General features: G+C 42.6%; 1 protein-coding gene across 2 annotated transcripts in view; it reads right to left on the reverse strand.

Moving 5' to 3' along the window:
• RAF1 (Raf-1 proto-oncogene, serine/threonine kinase) overlaps positions 1–22,062 on the reverse strand; it is a 289,683-nt gene that overhangs the window by 156,943 nt on the left and 110,678 nt on the right. For both annotated transcript variants that reach the window (XM_082266446.1, XM_082266447.1), the window contains exon 2: positions 6,418–6,638. In XM_082266446.1, the coding sequence (XP_082122572.1) occupies positions 6,418–6,624 (207 nt within the window). In that variant the 5' untranslated portion in view covers positions 6,625–6,638. The remainder of the gene's footprint in view (positions 1–6,417; positions 6,639–22,062) is intronic.

Here is a 22,062-nt window from a genome sequence, read left to right on the forward strand (position 1 = left end):
GGCCTGCAGCAGCTGAGGATGCCCAGTAGAGACCCCTGGTGGTTCCTCATTGCTTATTGCCCGCGTTTCATAATCGTTTTGTGAGTAATGTGTATACATGTCTATTACAATAACTGGATTTTTGACTTACCGTAAAATCCTTTTCTCTTAAGCTCATTGACAGACGCAGGACTCGTATCTTGATATCCGTAGGGTTATACTGCCCCCTACAGGAGTAGGACTCTAGGCATAAAAAAAGTTCTGGCTACGCCTATGGGCAGTCCCAGGGGGTATACCCTCTCACTTCCTGCTATAGGATGTCCGTTTTATATCAAAGCAGTGTCAGAGAAAACATACCAACCCAACTCAAACAGAGGGGCGGGTACTGCGTCTGTCAATGAGCTTAAGAGAAAAGGATTTTACGGTTAAGTCAAAAATCCAGTTTTCTCTGTCGCTCATTGACAGACGCAGGACTCATATCTTGATATCCGTAGGGACGTCCCAAAGCAGTGCCATAAATGAGGGGTGGGATAACAGAAGAAAACATCCCATAAGGCCAAAAACATAACCAAACCAGGAAACACAGGACTCATCGGAACTAAAAGAGGAGACCCACCTGAAAACCAAAAACAGAACCCCCGAGGTAGACCAAGGGTCCCCTCAAACAGCAGCCTGCAAAACCTTGCGGCCAAAAGAGGCATCTGTAGATGCCAGCCCACAACCGCATAAAACATTGTAAAGGTATGAACAGACGACCAGGTAGCCGCCTTGCAAACCTGAAGCACAGACGCCTGATGGCGGAAAACCCAGGAAGCACTAAGTGCCCGAGTAGAGTGCGCCTTAACAGGGAAAGGAGGAACCTGACCCTTAATCGAACAAGCCTGCACCACCGTCTGCCTGATCCATCCGGGGAAAGTCACAGCAATCGCAGGCAACCCCTTCCTAGGGCCATCCGTGATCACAAAGAGCGAATCCAAATGACGAAAAAGAGTCAGCAGTGGCCAGGTACACCCTGAGTGCCCAAACCACATCCAAGGTGTGCAAATTCCTTAGGATGGCTGAGCTGAAGACACAGGGAAGTCAACACAATAGCCTCATTTAAGTAAAAACGGAGACCACCTTAGGAAAGGACGGATCCAGACGAAGAACAACTTAATCCCCATGAACCACCAGATAGGGGGAATAAAGAGACAACACAGCCAGTTCCAACACCCTGCGTGCAGAAGTAACAGCCACCAAAAAGGCCACCTTCTGGGATAAGGTAGGCAGGGGAATCTCCCTAGTACTTTCAAAGGGAGGTTTCTGGAGAACCGACAACACCAAACTAAGGTCCCAGGGCGGTAAGAAAGAGCGCACCGGAGGAACCAGGTGCCGCACCCCCTGGATGAAAGTTCGCACCAGGGAATGAGTGGCCAGTGGCCTCTGGGAGAAAATCACCAAGACCTGACCCTTGATAGTACTCAAAGCCAGCTTCTGCTCAACCCCCCCCGTTGAAGGAAGGTCAAGACCCGAGCCACCGAGTAAGAACATGGATGAACCCCGAGGTACGCACACCGCGCAATATAAGACTTCCATGCACGATGAGAAAGCATTCTAGAAGTCGCTTTCCGCACTGTAAGCAGGGTAGGCATAACTGAAGCAAATCCCCTGTTCTTCAGCACCTGGCTCTCAACAGCCTAGCCGTCAAGCCAGCGACCGTAAAGCAGGACGGAAGATCGGCCCCTGAGACAGCAGATCCTCCGAGAGGAAGCCTCCAAGGAGCGTCTGCGACCAGCCTGACCAAGTCGACGTACCAGGCGAGAGGATCTCGGGAGCGGGCTACAAACCTCTGCACCCTCCTGTTGAGCCGAGACGGCAACAGATTCACATCCGGGGTGCCCCAACGAAGGCACAACTGGTGAAACACCTCCGGACGAAGAGACCATCCCCCTTGATGGAAGGTCTGTCGGCTGAGAAAAAATCCGCCTGCCAATTTTCCACGCCTGGAATGTGAACAGCGGAGAGAGCTGGAACAAGTATTCTGCCAAATGAGGATGCCGGCCACTTCCAAGGCCCCAAGTACACTCTTGGTGGGTGACATAAGCCACGGCTGTGGCATTGTCCGACTGAACCTGCACTGGACAGCCCTGAAGATGCTTGGTCCAGTGAACCAGGCAAAGCCTGATCGCTCTCAGTTCCAATACATTTAATCGGCAACCTGGATGCTTCCAGGTACCAGATAACCTGCCGAGAACCCCTCCCCACCCGGATAGACTGGCATCCGTGTGACAATCGTCCAGTAGATCGGAAGAAAGGATTTTCCTCGACTTAGCAACGGAGACCGAAGCCACCATAGCAGGGACCCCCTGGTCCGCTCACTCAGCAGGAACTGACTGTCCAGAGAATCGGGATTCCTGTTCCATGTGAGAAGATCTCCTTTTGGAGGGTCCTCGTATGAAACTGACATCCTATAGCAGGAAGTGAGAGGGTATACCCCCTGGGACTGCCCATAGGCGTAGCCAGAACTTTTTTTCTGCCTAGAGTCCTACTCCTGTAGGGGGCAGTATAACCCTACGGATATCAAGATACGAGTCCTGCGTCTGTCAATGAGCGACAGAGAAAAATTGTTTTAAAGATAATGCGCTAGGCTGGTGCGCCCTCTGTCCATTTCTCTTTTCTAGTATCTGCTTTGGGTTACCATGACCCGTTGAATGGCAGCACAGCCTGAATTCACTACAATTCAACCTGAATCACATTTTCAGGATACCAGCCGCAAGGCCACCCCTCAAGAGCAGGAGTCATTTGCTCTTTGTACCAACTAAGTGATGGTACAGGTTCCCCCAACAACCTCTAGTTATACAAATTTTTTTGTTAGATTCCAAATTTTCAAAATATTACATAAAAATATTCTCAACAGAGCCCAAACTTTTAAAAATGTGTTACCTTTAACGAGTTAAACTGAAATTGTGTTTCACATGTAGGAAGTGGTAGCATAAAAGCTAAATGCAATAATAGGTCATGTTGCCATAACATTTTCATTCCACGTGCTTTTATAAGCATAAACAATCATTTAGTTTGCATTTAAAATGACTTTTTCTCTTGCTGTATGTTTATTGTATTACCCACATCTCCATTTTTGCCTCTGTACTGTTTATATTGCAATGTTTTAGTGAGTCTCAAGGCAAACAAATAAAAACGTTTTTCTATTTGTAATAGCCACGGCCTACCAGATCTTAAAAAGAGGGGTATACTGGAGCCCAGCTAGGGGTATATTGGAGCCCAGCTAGGGGTATATTGGAGCCCAGCTAGGGGTATATTGGAGCCCAGCTAGGGGTATATTGGAGCCCAGCTAGGGGTATATTGAACAATTTAGCAAACCTTATTTAGATCTGATTCTTAGGACGGGTTTATGTGAGAATACAGATTGGTGAGGATTCAGTATTTCACAAAATTTGCGCAACAGTCCACAATCTGGACTGGGAAAAAAAAAAAAAAACAGACCACTTTGGCAATAGTTTTGTTATAAAATAAAATGGCCATGTCTGGGTGTGAGTGAGCTCTAGATAAAGTGCCCTGCATGCAACTTTGGCTATTCCATGAGTGGGCAGTGTGACACTTTTCCTTCACTATACTGACAGTCACAGCACCAGGCAATGAATAATTCTGCTTTTAACAAAGGTTTGAAGAGTTTCTAACTGGGGAAAGGAAGGCACGTTGGGTCTCAGCATTCTTGCGCCTACCAGTAAAAGCTTTTCCTCTCTTGGCATCCAATCTTGGTTGTATTAATGCCATTTGGCTGGTATACAACCTATATAGCTCACTGATCGACAAAAGGCAACATTGTGAGACCTATACTTGGCTAATCAACTCACTATCCCATCCAACAGGCCCAGAACCGGCATGTAAGCCATACATTCCATTTAACAGAGAATTTTGTGGTTTTCATACCAAGTTGAGGCAGGTAGAGGCTCCCAGAAAATGGATGAATTGAGGAAGTGTTAGAACCTCCAGCAGGTTTTCATTTTCTGTGGTTTGTGAATCAGAGATATCACATTACTTTTCATTTCTGTATATTTGTATGATCCAGCAGACTACTTCTAGCTATAGACCTCAAGTTGCTGGGTGCTGCAGTAAAGTGATTATGGACAAAATTCAAAGCTCACACATAGGTATCACCAGCACAACATTAATGAGAATTATAGGCAAAACATTTCTCCTACGGAGAGGAATAAATGCTTTGCTAATAGTTCTGGTCAATGGCGTGCCAGTGATATTTCTATGTATGGATTTTTCACCCCTGTGAAACAAGTGATGAGGGGAACAGGAGTCACCAGGAAACAAAACCGGCGGCAGGCAGCAGTGACATCTATTTCACAAGGGCTTCAGCTTGTATAGGAGCAGTGTGAACAGCCAGCTTTAACAAAGCATTTGCAGAGCTTTCAGGAAGCTTTGTTGAAGCTTTTAAAGTACCATTCAGCTCCAGTTTATAAATGTTGAGCACTGATCCTAATGGGAGTGCTGGGAGTAACAGATCCTAAAAAGGAGTGCTGTCAGCACTACTTGATGCTTGTTGAAAGCCCGCTGAAGCCTTCCAGAAGCTTGTTTAAAGTGGCAATCAGCACTTCCATTAGGATCAGTGTTAAGCATTTACAAACTGGTGCTGATTGGTGCTTTAAAAGCTTCTACAAAGCTTACTGAAAGCACGGTAAATGCTTTACTGTTCACACTGCTCTCATACGAGCTGAAGCCTATGTAAAGAGAGGCCTAAAAGAGGTTCTTATTTTCTGTATGCTGCAAGAAAATAAACACAAAACAACACAAATAAGTCAACAGCCTGGCAACAACCAGACGTTGGCAAGTGTCTAAAAAGCTGCCAAACCATATTCACCTGAAGTCCATTCCTCTGATAATTTACCTGCATATCAAGTACCCTTGAGTCCTAAACACATGATGGCTTTGCGCACAAACTCTGCTTGAACCTTTTTGAGAACTTATTTAGACAGTGTTAAAATACTACACACCACCAGCAGGTGAAAATAGTTTTTGGGGGCTAACTGCCACACATTCATCCACCAATCAGCAAAAAAAAAAAAAAAAAAAAGACATAGGTATCCCTTCCCCACTGTATACAAAGGAAGAAAATAAAAAGCACAAGTTTTGACTTCAGTAGGGCAAGAAATTCTAGTTAACTATACACGACACAGTTTAAAATAACTTTCCTGCTTAAAGTGGTTCTAAAGCCTCACTTTTTTTTTTTTACTTTACTGCATTCTATGGATTAAGTTAAGAAAAATTCTCTTTCGCAGGATTCCATCCAAACCCCCCCCCCCCCCCTAATTTTAACCCAAGCCCAATCCATTCCAGTGATGTGAAAGTGAGCCACTGTCTCCCTCCTCATTGGGCAGGTTGATTGCAGCTCTCGCTCCTGTCAACTCCATTGACAAGGGAGTCCCACTGTCTTTGTCAATGAATACAGCAGCGGGGCTCGGGAGCGAGCATGCACGAGTACCCCCATGGGAATCGGCTTCCCGTGGGGGCACTGGACAGAATGGAAGAGCCAGAAGTGCTGACGAGGGACCCAAGAGGAGGAGGTTTGGGGACGCTCTGTGCAATTCCATTGCACAGAGCAGGTAAGAATAGAGATTTGATTTTTTTTTTTTTTTTTAATTCCTTTACAATCCCTATAGAGCTATAATAAAATATATTCTTATGTACAGACTTTGGTCTAAAAAATGAGAGCATACAGGTGTATAGAAATGCTGAAGTACACAGAGAACATTCAAGCAGAAAGAGTTGTAGTCATTCCTTTTTCCTCATAAATCTAACTTTGAATAGCTACATAATCATGAATCAGACCAGAGGTCACTAAACTAAGACACATGGGCCACATATGGACTGCAACATGTTTTTATCCAGCCCACAGACAGGGTCAGTGACAGATCCTCAATGTGCAAGGACTCAGGATAGGTTAACAGAGGCTGCCTTTAGTCTCCATTTCTGATGTAAGGCTTCAGTCACACCTGAGCGTATCATTTTCAGGCACTATTTTTGGCGTTTTTTTGCAGGTGTTTGGAGGCAGGCATTGACATCTAACCAAAACACTTGCAATTTGCCAAAAAAGCAACTCATGTAATTTTTTGAGCTTCAGGCGTTTTGCTTTGGGCGACAAAATGCTCATATGTGAACAGGGGCCATTGAAATTAATGAGATTTTGCTTGTTGGGCGTTTTGAGACTTCAGAGATGAGCATTTTGGAGACCCTGGATTCAGACCAAAGGACTAAACAAGAGCCCAAGTACAATCTCATGAACAGCAAATTTGAGATGGCACAAATTATAATCAACATTTAACAGATCACAAACTAAACCTGCACAAAAAAAAAAAAAAATTAAAAGAACAGTGCAACACAAAGGGAGAAAAGAAAAAAAAAAAAACAAATTCCACTAGGTTTTGAACTTACCACTGTTCTCTGCTTATTGGGTAGGTAGACACGAATAGTATTGCTCGCTTTTGAAGGGTCACCCAGCCTGCCATCATCAGATGCCCGCCTCTGGTAGCCAAACTGCTGAACCATAGTTGGGGACATACAACTAGGTCCATCAAATACAGAGTCCTTTAACCCAAATCCATTGCTGAGCTTCATCCACGCTCCTTGAATATGCTCCATTGGTAATCAGTCACCTAAAATAAATTTGAGGAGAGTGAAATTAATCATTAGAACATGCCTTGTAAATAAAAAAAAAAAAAAAAACTGTAGGAATAAAAAAAGTTCTAAAAAAGCAGACATTAATGAGTCTAAGGACCAGTCTATAAAACCGGGCCTAAGCCCTGTGTACAGCCTAGATTAAGAAACCAATGTGCAACACAGAAAAACAAAGATGGATTTCTAGACCAACCATAAGGCAAGATCCTTTCACCACTATTGTAACCTTAGGCACTTTATTAGGCAAGTCTAACTAATTGTAAGAATTTTTGTCACCCTTTATTACCTGTATTTTTAAATTACATTGTTCCATAATGATTATCCAGAAAGCAGAAGACTTATCTGTATAAGGAGTCTTCCTATTATCTAGCGCAGGGGTATCAAACTACTGCCCCCCAGCTGTTGCAGAACTACAAGTTCTTTGCCTTTGGGAGTCATGCTTAAGTCGATTCACTGTTTCATTGGGCAACTATGTGGCAAATGAGGTTTAAATGTTGATAAATGTAAAGTTATGCACTTGGGGGCTAAGAATATGCATGCATCATACATACTAGGGGGGGTAGAACTGGGGGAATCCATAGCGGAGAAGGATCTGGATGTTCTGGTAGATCATAAGCTTAATAATAGCATGCAAAGCCAAGCTGCTGTTTCCAAAGCAAGCAAAGTCCTTTCTTGTATTAGCAGAGGCATGGACATCAGAGAGCGAGAGAGAGAGAGATATAATTTTGCCCCTGTAAAAATCATTAATAAGACCTCATCTGGAATATGCAGTTCAGTTTTGGGCACCAGTTCTTAAAAAGGATATCAGGGAACTGGAGAAAGTGCAGAGAAGGCAACCAAACTGATAAGAGGCATGAAGGAGCTCCGCTATGAGAATAGATTAGAGGAACTCTATTTATTCTCTCTATAGAAGAGGAGATTAGGGGGTGGGGATATGATCAACATGTATAAATACATAAGGGGTCCATATAGTGAAGTTGGTGTAGAGTTTCAATTTAAGGTCATTACAGAAGACAAGGGGGCATTCTTTACGTCTAGAGGAAAAGAGATTTCGTCTCCAAATACGGAAAGGTTTCTTCATAGTAAGAGCTGTAAAAATGTGAAATAAACTCCCTCCAGAGGTGGTTCTGGCCAGCACACTAGATTGCTTTAAAAAAAGCCTGGATTCTTTCCTAGGTGTAAACAATATTACTGGCTACTAATATTTATAGGTAAAGTTGATCCAGGGAATATCCGATTGCCTCTCGGGGGATCAGGAAGGCATTTTTTCCCCTGCTGTAGCAAATTGGATCATACTTTCCTGGGGTTGTTTTCACCTTCCTCTGGATTAACTGCGGGTATTAGATTGTGTATATGGGATTGTATGGTTGGATTTTCTTTACTGTTTTTTTTGTCTTATTGGTTGAGCCAGATTGACTGTTTTTTTCAACCTGACTATATAACTATGCTTTTAACGGGCATATAGTTCTCACATTATCCCTATTCTCAATTAAAGCAAATTATTCCAGTGACGTGGTATTAGTATTGTAGAGGAGAGTAAAATATTCTAGAATATTTAAATTATAGATTTTGGTGTTTTCTATTAAAAGAATAAATCAAGCAAACATCCATGACCACCGCTAGAATGTCTTTATAACATGTTTAAGGCCGGGTTCACACTGATGCAGCTGCGGGTCACAGCAGGCGTCCGGTGCGTCCCCGTTTTACTGTTTCAGGTGCGAATCAGGTCTGAATTTTTTGCCTGAATTTGCAGCTGAAACAGAGCCAAAGACTCACATGATACTTTTCTAATGTGGACCGCGGCTGTTCTGGAGCTGTGTGAACCAGCTCCATTGAGAGCCAGTCACACTCTTCTGTCATGCAAATTGGATCTGGGAAAACCTGCATCTAATTTGCATTTGTGTGAACCCAGCCTTAAAGAGTAACTCCACTTTTGCTGAGAAAATAACACTCCCTTATGAATGATCAATGTACATTGCAAGGATTTTAACAGACTTTGTTAAAGAATCCTACCAGTTTCTGCTCTGAAGAAAAAGCTGCTTGTTCCATTATGTTTTTGTATACACATTATGTATGGGAGGAACTTTTTTTTTTTTTAATCAGCTGATGTATTTACGGTGTTCTAATGAGGAAAATTGCCGGGTCTGCACCCCTTTAGAAGTAATTAACCCTTTAAGAGTAGCTCATCAAAAATGAAATTTCTTTTGCAGAGGATGCCTACAATCTGACTTGTAAGTTGACTTGTATGTTAGTGCAGACTGGGAAAATCAGTGAGCCAATCACACAAGGAAATTACAAATCATGTAATAATGGACTCCAATTGTGTACAGAAGATGTCTGGGTTGCCATATTGCATTGAATTTTTTCAAAAAATTACAGAGCGGCAGATTGAAAAAGGAAGATAATTTTTAATAAAATTACAATATGGCTTGTGCAGCAATTCTATATTCTATCGTTTTTCCCACAAAAGTGGGATTGGCCTTTAACTGTAAAATATTCTGTCTAGTCAGTCTTGTGATTCAGACACCTTTGAAAGGTTTTTGAACTCTGCAGACCGCACTGCAGATTGGTCCAGGACCCAACTGCCGCTTGTGATTAGACAAGGAAAAGTTGGCAGCACACAGCCTAATGCCTCGTACACACGTTCAGATAATTGGACGACTTATCGTTTGCATTTTGTTGCATGATACTAATATCGAATTCAACAATGCGTACTAACCGAATGATTTTTGTCGTACGATTCTGGAAAAGCTTCCTGGTTGCATAGCTACGCATCGGATAGTGGTCTATGTCTATGTCTTTGTCTATCGATTTTTATCGGATGCATACTGTACGGATTAAACGATTCGCTAGGCTATCGTACAACAGAAGTTTTCGTGTTTGTCCCTTCGGATTTTGTTGGACAAAATGTCATGATCAGCTGTCGAAAGCTGTGTACTAACGATCAGATTATCGTGTGATCAAGTCGAAAGCATTTTTTTTTTTCGTACGATTATCCGAATGTGTGTACGAGGCATTAGAGGGGTGGTAGTCCCGGTGCTCTCCCCTTCAGTAAACCCTGTAAAATAATGCAGATGTTAAACATTTCAGCACTGCATAGAGAGGACCAACGCAGGATGCACTTGGTGTTGAGCACAGAAAATCATGTAGCTTTCATTAACATGATTTGAGTTAGAAAAATTACCAGAAACCAGGGACTTTATTGGGCAGGAAAGCTACTTGGCTCTGGCTGTAAATGGGTGTTACCAAATGTCAACCAGGAACCAGAGCCAGAAGGGCATGGGTCAGTTATTAGAGGAATATTTAAAACATTTTAGTTGCAGGTTAAAAGTTAGCACAAAAGAGATGTTTTGAACAATGCAAAAATCATCGGAGGGTTTCGGTCCACTTAAATGTTAGGGTAGCATATACTGCATCAAAAAAAAGGAAATCAAGATTACCGTACACAGTTACCTTTTCATCAGGCACACCCAACTACTTATTCCAAAAACTTGGACTATGCAAGTCAATAGAGTAGTGATGGCTAACCTTTGCACCCCAGATGTTTTGGAACTACATTTGATGCCTATATAGGGACTATAAGGACACTAAAAAAAACATTTTAATATTCTGCACGCAATGTGCATTTTTTTTTTTACTGAGAAATATAGATTTGATAAACAGTAGCACAGTTATCGAACAAAATAAAAAATACAACTGCCACCATTTTATTCCATAGGATCTCTGCCTTTAGAAAGTATATGTTTGCGAAGAGGTTTAAGTAATCTTAAATTGTCATAAAACACATCACATCATTAAAAATCATTAAAATGCTGTATTAGATGCTGTTCATACTTGGTCACTAGATTGGTTTTCTTTATTCTGCAAGAATCCTAGTTGACAATGCTGCTCTCTGTCTCCCCCTTCTGTCCATGTCCCCATTGCAGCTGGGGATTTTGCAGAGCAGTGTTGGCATAATTTCCTACTAATCACATCTGCGCAGCCCGTGTGACTACAGAGTCACACACATGGGCATATACACAGTGGCAATTGATAGCCCACTCCCTCCCCCTCCATGCACACTAACCAGCTAAACACGATGGGGGCAGGATATTACATATTGATTAATGGAGGCTTCATCTCCCTGTTAATCTAAGAAACAGGCTGGAGGGGCGCAACAGTCTGACAGGCAGAAGTCCGCCCACACCATTGCCAAAAAATAATAAAGAATTGATTTCATACATATATTTGTATATCAATGTAAAACAGTTTGATTTATTTTTACTCGATTTTCTAAAGGGCTCGGTCATGTGACAGCTGTATATCAATAAGGAAAAAGGTAATTTTTATTTTTTTTTAACTAAAATAATTACAGTGCCATATACAGATACAGAAGGGACAATATAAATAAACAGTCTGTGCGTTTAGTATCACTTTAAACCCAAAATTTAAATTTTAACATGTGCAAAAAAAAAAAAAAACCCACGTCTTTGGCAGTAAAACGGCTCCAGAAATTTTTCCAGCCTGGATTTGTGCTGTATTGACATGCATGGTGCATGATCGTTACGGTGACAAGGTAAACTGAACCCAACCTTGTCCAAATTCTGTGCAAGCCGTAACTCTGTGTGTCAAAAGGAAATAATTACACACCGAGAGTGACAACACTTTCATAGAAACTAAAACAACATTAACAAGATGTCCAACTCTTTCTACAGCAGCCAAGAACTGTGGAAAGAAAATTTCGGAAGAAAGGTGATGTCATTTTGCACACGTTGCTATGTACAGTGCTTTATGCCAAGTCAGCTTGTCAGAGTTCCCTAAACCAAGATATGGTATGAAGTCGGAGCTCAGACACTCACTGACATTCTCCCTATTTTCTTTTTTCCATGATTTCAGAAACAAATAGAATTTCTAAAGGACAACTGATGCTACACCATAGGAAAAACTGTTCAAACTCATTTTCGAAAAACGAACACGCGGCTGTTAGAGCAAATGATCGTGCATCATGTAATGACTGATAAATCGTTCAACAGACAAACTCATCTGTTTTTTGTTCACTTTTTCACATATAGAGTACCTAGCACAAACTTTCAATTTACCATTTGGGTTCGGTAGAAAATTTCAAAAATTGTCCTTCGTTTTCTTGGGACCTAAAACGTCACAACCTCTTTACCGATTTATGCCCATTAAAACAAAACTGTCAAAAAGACTGAATTTCGGCCGATTTTTCACAGTATGGCCAACCTAATGCCTCGCACACACGCAACGATTATCGGCCGACGGATCATCCGACTTTTGTCCAGAGTGGTGTTTTGTTGGTTGGAATGTGCCTAGACTGCACACAAATTCTCGGCCAACAAAAATCTACTTCAGAAGTGATGTCATGTGTTGGTTTACTTTCCGTGTGTTTTTTCTTCACTGAGCATGCCCAGTCTTGCTCATCAGATTTTTGTCTGCTGAAATCTGTACTGACTGACGGAAAATCGGCCGTTGTGTTGACAGCCAACAAAAATTTTATAGCCTGCACACCAGATTTTGTTCGGCAGAAAAGTCTGAGTCGGTTGTCGGAAGCATCATACTAACAAGCCGAAAATCGGCCGATCGGACGTTGGCCGAAAATTCCCGGGCCAATAATCGATGTGTGTGTACGAGGCATAAGGCGCCATTCACACGTGGACTCCAAAGTCGCGTGACTTTGGAGTGCAACTTTGGTGCAACTTTGGATGGATGCGACACGACTTGGATGAGACTTCTTGTTCCTCTGCAAAGTGGACCCTTTGTTGCATTTAAAACATTCAGGTACAACGCGTGTAAATTTTGAGGGTTAACATTGAAGTGTGAACTTGAACAAATCAGGTTGTTCTCTGTGCTCTGGACTTTTTTCACAGGGACAGAAAGTAAAGAGAAAGCTGAAATTTTAAAAGGTCACAGGGAGTTGAGGGGAAACCTCCCAATGAGGATACAAAATGTTCTTTAATGATTAAAATGCTGGATTTCTGCTGCCATGTTTTCAGAATTGCTAATCAAAAAAAGAGCTACAAAACACTGCATACTGGCAAAATTTTATTTCGATATTTCATTTTATACTTTGTTTCGTATACCGTCCGTCCAAAGCCTACAATACAGCCAGAAGAGGCTGTTCACGTGGTGCAAAGATTTGCACCTCACAGCTTGGCGAGTTGACAAGTGGCACCACCTGTCAAACCTAGCCATTCAAATCAAAGGGGCCACAGCACAACCATGAGCCAAAGATCACTGTTGTCCCATAGTCCAATAGTCCCATCACTTTTTAGAGAATAGGCAAATGTGAGCTTACGCGTTTACAATTATGTGAATATCTCCTAAACAGCACACATTTAGGAGATCTTCACTGTATCTACTGATAAGGTATTTTATAGGCTTACCTATAAGTATTTTTCAAAAGTTTACTACCTCTTTCCCGAACATCAAAATGGCTTTAAAACCAGTCACTCCCTGAACTCTCTAGCTGCTTCTACTGTAAAATAATTAATTCAGAAAAATCACTACAAAGACTATAAAGTGGGGTAACAGTTGGTACTAACAAGCTTACAAGCATCCGGTGTATATTTACAGTATATTAGAAGACTGACAGGATAACAAGTTTCCGTTCTCCTTAGGAAACAAAAGATAAAACTAAAGATAAAAGGGGGCTGTACTTTCAGTATCTCTGTTGTGATCTTTGAAGAGGAGTTTCTCCACAATGTCTATAGCTACAGTACAGATATAAGCGAGGGCTTGTTTTAGGGCTTTGCAAAATGCAAGCACTGATGCATACTGCAACAACACACATTACATACATTAATGCAATGACATGTCATTTATACAGAATAGAAACCCAACGTACGAGAGCAAAGGACATGATGCAGAGAGTTTAGGCCCATCAAGCGTTTGGACGTTAATTTAATTGGCCAGAAAAATAATTTATTCTGGCCATTGAGTCAAATGTCCCTAGGAGCACAGCAGAAAAAATGTCCAGTGTGCATGAGGCTATATTAATATGCTGCAATTTCCCAATCTGTTACATACATATATACACTATATTACCAAAAGTATTGGGAGGCCTGCCTTTACACACACATGACCTTTAACGGCATCCCAGTCTTAGTCCGTTGGGTTCAATATCGAGTTAGCCCACTCTTTGCTTCAACTCTTCTGGGAAGGCTGTCCACAAGGTTTAGGAGTGTGTCTATGGGAATGATTGACCATTATTCCAGAAACAAATTTGTAAGGTCAGGCACTGATGTTAGACAAGAAGGCCTGATTTCTACATCGGATTTATTACACGCTGGCGAGGCTGGCACGTATTTATCAGATGGCCTCGGCGGAGTGCTGGCGTTGTTCGCATTCTCTGGCGGACTTCAGCCACATCTTCTGGGGGTGCCCGGTGGTCAAGGACTATTGGGCATCCGTCTTAGCTTGCATCGTGGAGGTGGTTAAGATTCCGGTCCCCAGCTCCGTGGAGGTCTGTCTCTTGGGATTGGTGGATGGCTTGGCCCCCGCGAGGGCCGTTCGTACTCTGGTCAGTTTACTTCTTTTCTATGCTCGCAAGGCCCTGCTCTTACACTGGAAAAGTCCCTTAGCTCCCACGATCCTCTTTTGGAAGGGCTTAGTTAATAAAGTGACTCCGCTCTATAAGGCTACGTATCTCAGTAGGGGATGCCCCCGCAAGTTTGATAAAGTGTGGAAAGCATGGATAGACTCCCCGGCCTCGACCTCCGTTGCTCAGCTTTAGTGTTTTGTGTGATTTCATTGTGTGCTAGCTGCATATGTAGAAGTCTCTCAGTTTTTTGAATAAGGCACGGGGTTGCTGATTACGGTTTCTGTGCTGGACTAATCTCTATGTTCTATGACCTTGCTGCTTGGTAGCTGGAGCAGACTTGAGGGGTATCTTTATTACTGCTGGAAGCTTTGTTTTTGCACTGGACGTGCTGGGTGGAGCCTGGAGTGGGGGGTGGGTGGGGGGAGGTATGGGGGGGTTTGACCTGCTGTCACTGTTTGTGATTGTTTCCCTGCGTAGCATTGTTTTGTCTGTTTTTATGTGCAAAATTTCAATAAAAACAAATTTTCAAAAAAAAAAATAATAAAAAGACAAGAAGGCCTGGCTCACAGTCTGCGCTCTAATTCATCCCAAAGGTGTTCTGTCGGGTTGAGGTCAGGACTCTGCAGGCCAGTCAAGTTCTTCCACCCCAAACTCGCTCACCCAAGCCTTTATGGGCCTTGCTTTCTGCACTGGTTCGCAGTCATGTTGGAACAGGCAGGGGCCATCCCCAAACTGTTGCCACAAAGTTGGAAGCATAAAATTGTTCAAAATGTCTTGGTATGCTGACGCCTTAAAAGTTGCCTTCACTGGAACCAAGGTGCCAAGCCCAACCCCTAAAAAAACAATTTCACACCATAACCACCATTCCCCTCCACCAAATTATTTGGACCAGTGCACAAGTTGAAAAAGGTCACAAACCCATCTAGTTCAACCAATAGAAAAAAAAAAATCAATAGAAAATCTTCAAATTACTGAAACTCTACAAAAGCATGATTCAATTTGCTCCTGTGGGAAAAAAATTCCTTACTGATCCACTAGAGCAGTGATGGTGAGTGACCCTTGTCACCCCAGATGTTTTGGATCTATATTTTCCATAATGCTTAACTACACTGCAGAGTGCATGAGCATCACAGGAAATGTAGTTCCAAAACATCTGGGGTGCCAAGGTTCGCCATCACTGCCCAGAGGCATTCGGATATTCCCTTGATCAACAATCTCTGGTGGCATTACCTATAGGTGTAAATATCCATTTATATTTTGGACATTTAGGAATGCATACAGCTCTATTTTAAACCAGTCTAGCCACGATGAGAATATCGAAAACGAAAAACGAATGATTTTCAGGCTTAATTTTGCATGCTAGTCTCATATAGAAATTGGGTTTACTAAAATTATGAAAATTCTTGTACGACAGAAAAAGAATTTGGAAGTGATGTACCGTAATGTGTTGTAGTGTAGATGTATTGTATTTTCGAAAAAGAACTGTGCTGATTAAAATGAAAATCGCATGATCTTGTATCGTACAAGAAATATTTTCGTGCTCGTCTCACATTTTCACAGCTTTTGGTAAACTGCTTTAAAAGTAACAATGTTACAGTATGACAAGTAGGGGAGAGGAGGCAGATGAAATGCTTGCTCCTTTCTGCAGCAGAACAATGACCTAATTTTAACCTAAGCAAAGTCACATACTGTAACTCAAGGACTGCTTTTAACGTATGTAATGTATTCACAGAGACTTTTAGGGCTCTTTCACACGGGCGTTCCGTATGTCCGTTTTTCATCCCATCCGTTTGCGGATGAAAAACGGACATAATGTATCTCTATGTAAATACGGATGTCATCGGATGATTATCCTCTGACATCCGTTTTTTGTCAGTTCAGTTCAGTTTTTTTGAACGGAGGAGAACCCTATTTTTTCTTCCTTTCAAAAAACGGAACTGAAGCAAAAACGGATGTCAGTGGTGTCATCCGCAGACATCCGTATTTACATAGACATGCATTATGTCAGTTTTTCATCCGCAAACGGATGGGATGAAAAACGGACATACGGACCGGATGACACAAGTGTCATCCGTGTCCGTTACAAAAAAAAAAAAAGGACCTGATCGGGCAAAAAAAAAGGAACGCCCGTGTGAAATAGCCCTTAAAGTTACTGAAAGGTCTATTTTAAAGTATATAAATATTTGAACCTTCACCATGTAAAACAACTTATTCAGTTTAAAATAAAAAAGAAAGGCAAAACATTTGTGTGTATATATAGTATATACATTTTTTTTTTTTGTACAAAAGTGATCACATAACCTCTGCTCAAAGCTGCATAAGGGGCTTGGATAGGTTGAGTGGGGAAACAGCAAGACCCTGATCTTCCCCTGTGCAGGAGAGGGGCGTGTTAGCACAAGCTGACCATCAGAGGCCATGCAGGCTGTTCTAGCACAGCCAGAAAACTGACCACACTGGGTTGGATGTGCTTCTATGACTAGTGTGGTCAGCTTGAAAACAGAAAACAGAGGGACTGGCAGAAACCCTATGGATTTAGCACAAGAGAAAAAATTCAAAGAACTGGATACCATAAAGGCACATACACACAATAAAAAAAAAAATCAAAAGTAAAAACTTCGTCCGAGGAACAATTTGCCTATTTTCGGATCATTAGTATAGTGCTTTCGACAGCCGATTGCGAATAATTGTACGACAAAAACTGGAAGTGCAGGCTATAAAATTTTTATGGTACATGACGATTACGTCCAATTTTCATTTAGTTAGTACAGTTTTCGTCCGAAAAAAATCATAAGTTAAAGACTACGCATGCTTGGAAATGAAAGAACACATACATAACAATCCAACACAGGACATCACTTCTGAAGTGGAATTCTGTTGTACGAAAATTTTTGTATAAAAGTAACCTCTTCACTTTCCATATGCATGCAACAAAAAAACAGATGAAAATGTGTCCGATAATCTAATAGTATGTACGAGGCTTAACACAAGTACAGTGCCTTGCGAAAGTATTCGGCCCCATTGAACTTTGCGACCTTTTGCCACATTTCAGGCTTCAAACATAAAGATATAAAACTAATTTTTTGTGAAGAATCAACAAGTGGGACACAATCATGAAGTGGAACAACATTTATTGGATATTTCAAACTTTAACAAATAAAAAACTGAAAAATTGGGCGTGCAAAATTATTCAGCCCCCTTAAGTTAATACTTTGTAGCGCCACCTTTTGCTGCGATTACAGCTGTAAGTCGCCGGGGTATGTCTCTATCAGTTTTGCACATCGAGAGACTGAAATTTTTGCCCATTCCTTGCAAAACAGCTCGAGCTCAGTCTCCGCCTCCCCTGGCCTCAGCATTCAGAAGACTCCGGCCGCCGACTCCAGCCCTCTTCTGGTCGTTCTCCAGGCCCTGCTTTGCTTCCCAGCTCAGCCCCCAGCCTCTTCCCAGCAGCAGTACAAGGTAAAAAGGGCGCACTGAGTTGTAAGGTAGGGTCGGGGACTCTTGACATCTAATGTAAGGAGGTGTGGGGTGCTCTGGACATTTAGTCTTACATATACAGTAGATCCAGCCCTTTGAGGGCAACCATAATGCTGATGTGGCCCACAATTGAGTTTGACACCCCTGTCAGAGGATACAAACCTCTTAATCACCACTTGTGCAAAATGTGAGATTGCAGCTTATGGCTGCCGGCCAACTGAACCGATTTTCCACTTTTACCTAAAACTGGACAACCTTTTTAACAGACATTTTCAATTGGTTAAACGTTTGCATATTTTATGACATTATAAATAAATGATAAAATCACATTCCCAGAACCATAATACCATTACACTTCTTGCTGTACAAAATTTCAGAACATGTTCACATAAGACGAATTTAACTGTTTGTGTGTGTTTTTGGCAACGTGCAAATAATAAAGATCATGTGAATCCCAGTAAATGCTTCAGATAGCCCACAAATATTTATCATGTAGCAAAAAGGCAAGCCACAGAACCAATAAATATTTATTCTGGCACAGAAGACCCTTGCTGCGAGTCCTGAAAGGACAGTATTATAAATAGGCCCAGCCAGTGGCCTGTCATGTCCAGAGTAAACAGGCTGGAGAGAAAACATCACAAGCAGGTTTCTCTGCTACAACAGAACAGACAAACCAAACAGAATATTATGAGCGGTATGGGAGAGGCTGGGCTCAGACACTTTGCTTACACATCGGCAGGCCGGATACTCCCCCATATTCAGTCTTTTAGGTCCGTCCTGGCAAAAACAGGTAGGTACATGGAATAAAGGCATTTCAGATTTCACACCAGAAATCGGTTTAGCCACCCCACGACACTCAATCACGTCCAAATTTGGTGAAATAAGTTTGTTTCACATAAAATGTTGTAAATTTAGGCCTTATGCACACTGGACATTTTCACAGCCCCTCCAAGGGACGTCAAGCGTTTTTTTTTTACAGCTTAAAGCGGAGTTCTGGCCTCAACAAAATTTTGTTTTTCGATAAAGATACCCCCGGGACAGTCAGGGCTAGTGCATTCCAGCAATGATAGCCTCTGAACTGTCCCTGGGTTCACTTACCTTTTAGAAGAAATACTTACCTTGAAAATGTCTTGCCAGCGCTGCCATCTCAGGTGTGGGCAGCTGAAGCCAGAGCGTCCTCTTTGGTGTCATCAGAGTCCCAGAATGCCCTGCTCGTCACTTCCGGTGCAGGCGCGGCATGCCCAAAAGCTGTTTAGCAGGGAATGACGCACCTGAAGCGGAAGTGACGAGCAGGGCCGGTGCAGATGCATTGACTCCTGGGAGCGATGACGTTCGGCTCCCAGGAGTCAAAGCAAGCAGGAAGTTACGGCGCAGGCCGCAGAGAAAGGAAGTGGAAGGAAGGCAAGTATATTTTCTTCAAAAAACAAGGTAAGTAAAGCAAAAAAAAAAATAGTGATTATCCACAATTCTTTTTCAGGTTACTTAGAGCAAGCGGATGTCAAATTTTCGTTTTGAGGCTGGAACTTCACTTTAAAAACGCCTCTCCATGTTATTCTAGGTGTTCATGCACACATAGGCTTTTAGGAGTTGTAAGTGGCATAGCAGTTTTCAAGCTGCAAAAAAAAAAAAAAAAAATCCAAGGCCAGTGCGTTCTAGAGTAGCAGCGTTACAGCTGTTAAAATGACTGGCGCGGCTAAACGCGTGGTAATGCTGTATACAGTGTTAACCTATGTCAAGCATTTTTAAGCTGTAGTAATTGGATTTGGAAAACAGAAAAGGGCAGAGAAACGCTGCTAAACGCGCATTAACGCCAATGTACAATGCTTCTAAAAGAGAGCTTTTACAGCCATTTTCAACTGCCGTCGGTACTTGCTTTGCAGCTCGTTTTTTAAAGCTCCCTGTGTACATGAGGCCTTAGAACTCTTCTTTTAAAACTATCACATGCTCCTCCCACCTATTCATACAGATTGCAATGATAAACACCGAAGCAAGGAGGAAATAGTCCACTGTCAAACACGTTCTGCATGTGACATGTGTCACATGGAGTGGCTCTCTGCGAAAGAAACAGAGTCCAGAGCATGTGCCAACAATGTTGCCACTCTTAATAGGGAACTGGCAGGATCAACAGGTGTTTACAGCCACAGAAAATCTTAGAAAAAAAATTATATGTTCTGTTACATATTTAGATAAGATTAAAATTTTAGGGTATAAGGTCACTTTAATGATGGGCAACTGTGGGGTTGTTTTACTAAACCTTGAGTGGGCAAAATCTAGTGCAGCTCTACATAGAAACCAATCAGCTTCCAGGTTTTATTGTTAAAGCTTAAGGCCCCTTTCACACTATCCGTCCGTCGGACAGATTCCGTTTTTCTCAGCGGGGAATCGAGCCGCCGATCCCCCGCTGAGCAGCAGGAGGACAGCTGGGTCTCCGCGCTGTGTGCAGAGATACAGCTGTCAGTTCCCCATGCATCTCTATGGGGGAAATTGGATAGGAACGGACCGTCGGTCCATTCTCATCTGATCCCATCCGATCCGATCCGCTGGACGGATGGAAAATTGGGTTTCCATCCGTCCAGATTTGACGGATCGGATGTCAGCGGACATGTCTCCACTGACATCCGATCCCCCATAGAGATGCATGGGGGGACCGTTCAGATCCGCCAAAAAAAACGGACAGGCGCATCTGAACGGTCCGCCTGTGTGAAAGGAGCCTAACTGAACAAGCTAAAGTTAGAAGCTGATTGGCTACCCTACATAGCTGCACGGATTCCGAGTGCTCCAGTTTTAGTAAATCTACCCATGTGCCCAACTTTTGTCTTGACTGACTCGCTTTTAAAAATTGTTCAGAGTAGCTTGCAATCTGCACAAGGGTCTGCTCCAAAGACACCTTTAAAAGGGCAAGAAAACTTTTTTCCTAGGTATCCCGTGTAAATGGAACACAATCATATAGTGGAGTTCTCAAATGTGATTGCAGTGGAAACACACCAAGTCAGTCTTGCTTTTACAATCCTTTGAATCCCAACTAAACTTTCAGTTTAAAAGTCCGTACATACGATAAGAAAATCGGAAGTAAAATTTCGTCCAACGAACGATATGCCGATTTTCGGATCATTCGCATACTGCTTTTGACAGTCGAATACAAATTTTCGTACGACAAAAGCTGACTCTAAGCTATAACATTTCTATCGTACATGAACACAACGTCAGATTTTCATTTCATTAGTACAGTTTTCATCCGAAAAAAATTGGGTTTTTGACTTACCTTAAAAACTATTTCTCTGATGTTCATTGACGGGACACAGCTCCTGATCTTAACCATTGGGTTATACTGCCCCCTACAGGAGTAGGACACTAGGCAGAAAAAGAACTTAACTACGCCTATGGGCAGCCTTTCCTTCACTGACTTTTTTCCCTGCCTGGAAAAAAAATCAGTTCCACTCAGGGCGAAACAGATTTTGCTTTATTTCCACCATACCCAGCAGCATTTACTTATCTTTCATTCACTCCCCTGCTGCTCCATTCAGGGGCAGGAGCCAAACTAAGGTCTCATTCACATGTGCGTACTTAACTGTATACCCATGCCATGGATATGTTTGCCTGAACAGGGATGCGCAGGTGTTACATACTGGCAGTCCCATTAAGGTCAGCTGGGATGCAGCGGCTGCACAGACACAGCCAATTTGACATCTGTGTAGGTGTGCACATGCCCCTTCCCACAAGTATATCAAATTGGGAGCAATTGACATGAACTGGACTGCCAACATGAAACACCTGTACAGGCAAACATGGCCCTCGCAAGGATGTATGTCCATGTGAATGAGGCCTTAACACTAGGTACTTCCGGGTATGGAGGCGCATGCGAGTGTAGTGAACCAATCATCTTTTTACAACAGGATTCTATGGCTCAGTGCAAGCCATGGTTTCCCTTTTCTCCTGATGGTTAAAAAATAAAAAGCAGCATTTTAGAAAAGCAGGTGAGGCTAGTGAAGTCTGCTCTGAAGTTAAACTGTTGTTGAACTGGGTTAAAGTAGTTCTAAAGCCTAAACTTTTTTACCCTAATGCATTCATTACATTAAGATAAAAATGTTTAGGCATCAGAATCCCCCCCTCCTCCCCCTTTTAACTTACCAGAGCCCTCATTCAGTCCAGCACTGTACACATCTGCACCTCTTCTCTCCTCACTTCTGGGTCTCGCTGGCTTTGCTGGGGCACTGGGAGCCATTGGCTCCAAGCGCTGCCATTTAAAGCCAGTGACAAGGGAGTGGCCCGAGTCCCACTGTGTCAATGGATGCAGAAGGAAGGCTCGGGAGCGAGCATGCACCAGTTCACCCATGGGGGCACTGGACAGAGGGTGTCAGGAGAGCCAGCAGGGGACCTGAAAGGCGGTT

This window comes from Pelophylax lessonae (assembly GCF_965119305.1).
Source record: "Pelophylax lessonae genome assembly, chromosome: 8".
Lineage (NCBI taxonomy): Eukaryota > Metazoa > Chordata > Amphibia > Anura > Ranidae > Pelophylax > Pelophylax lessonae.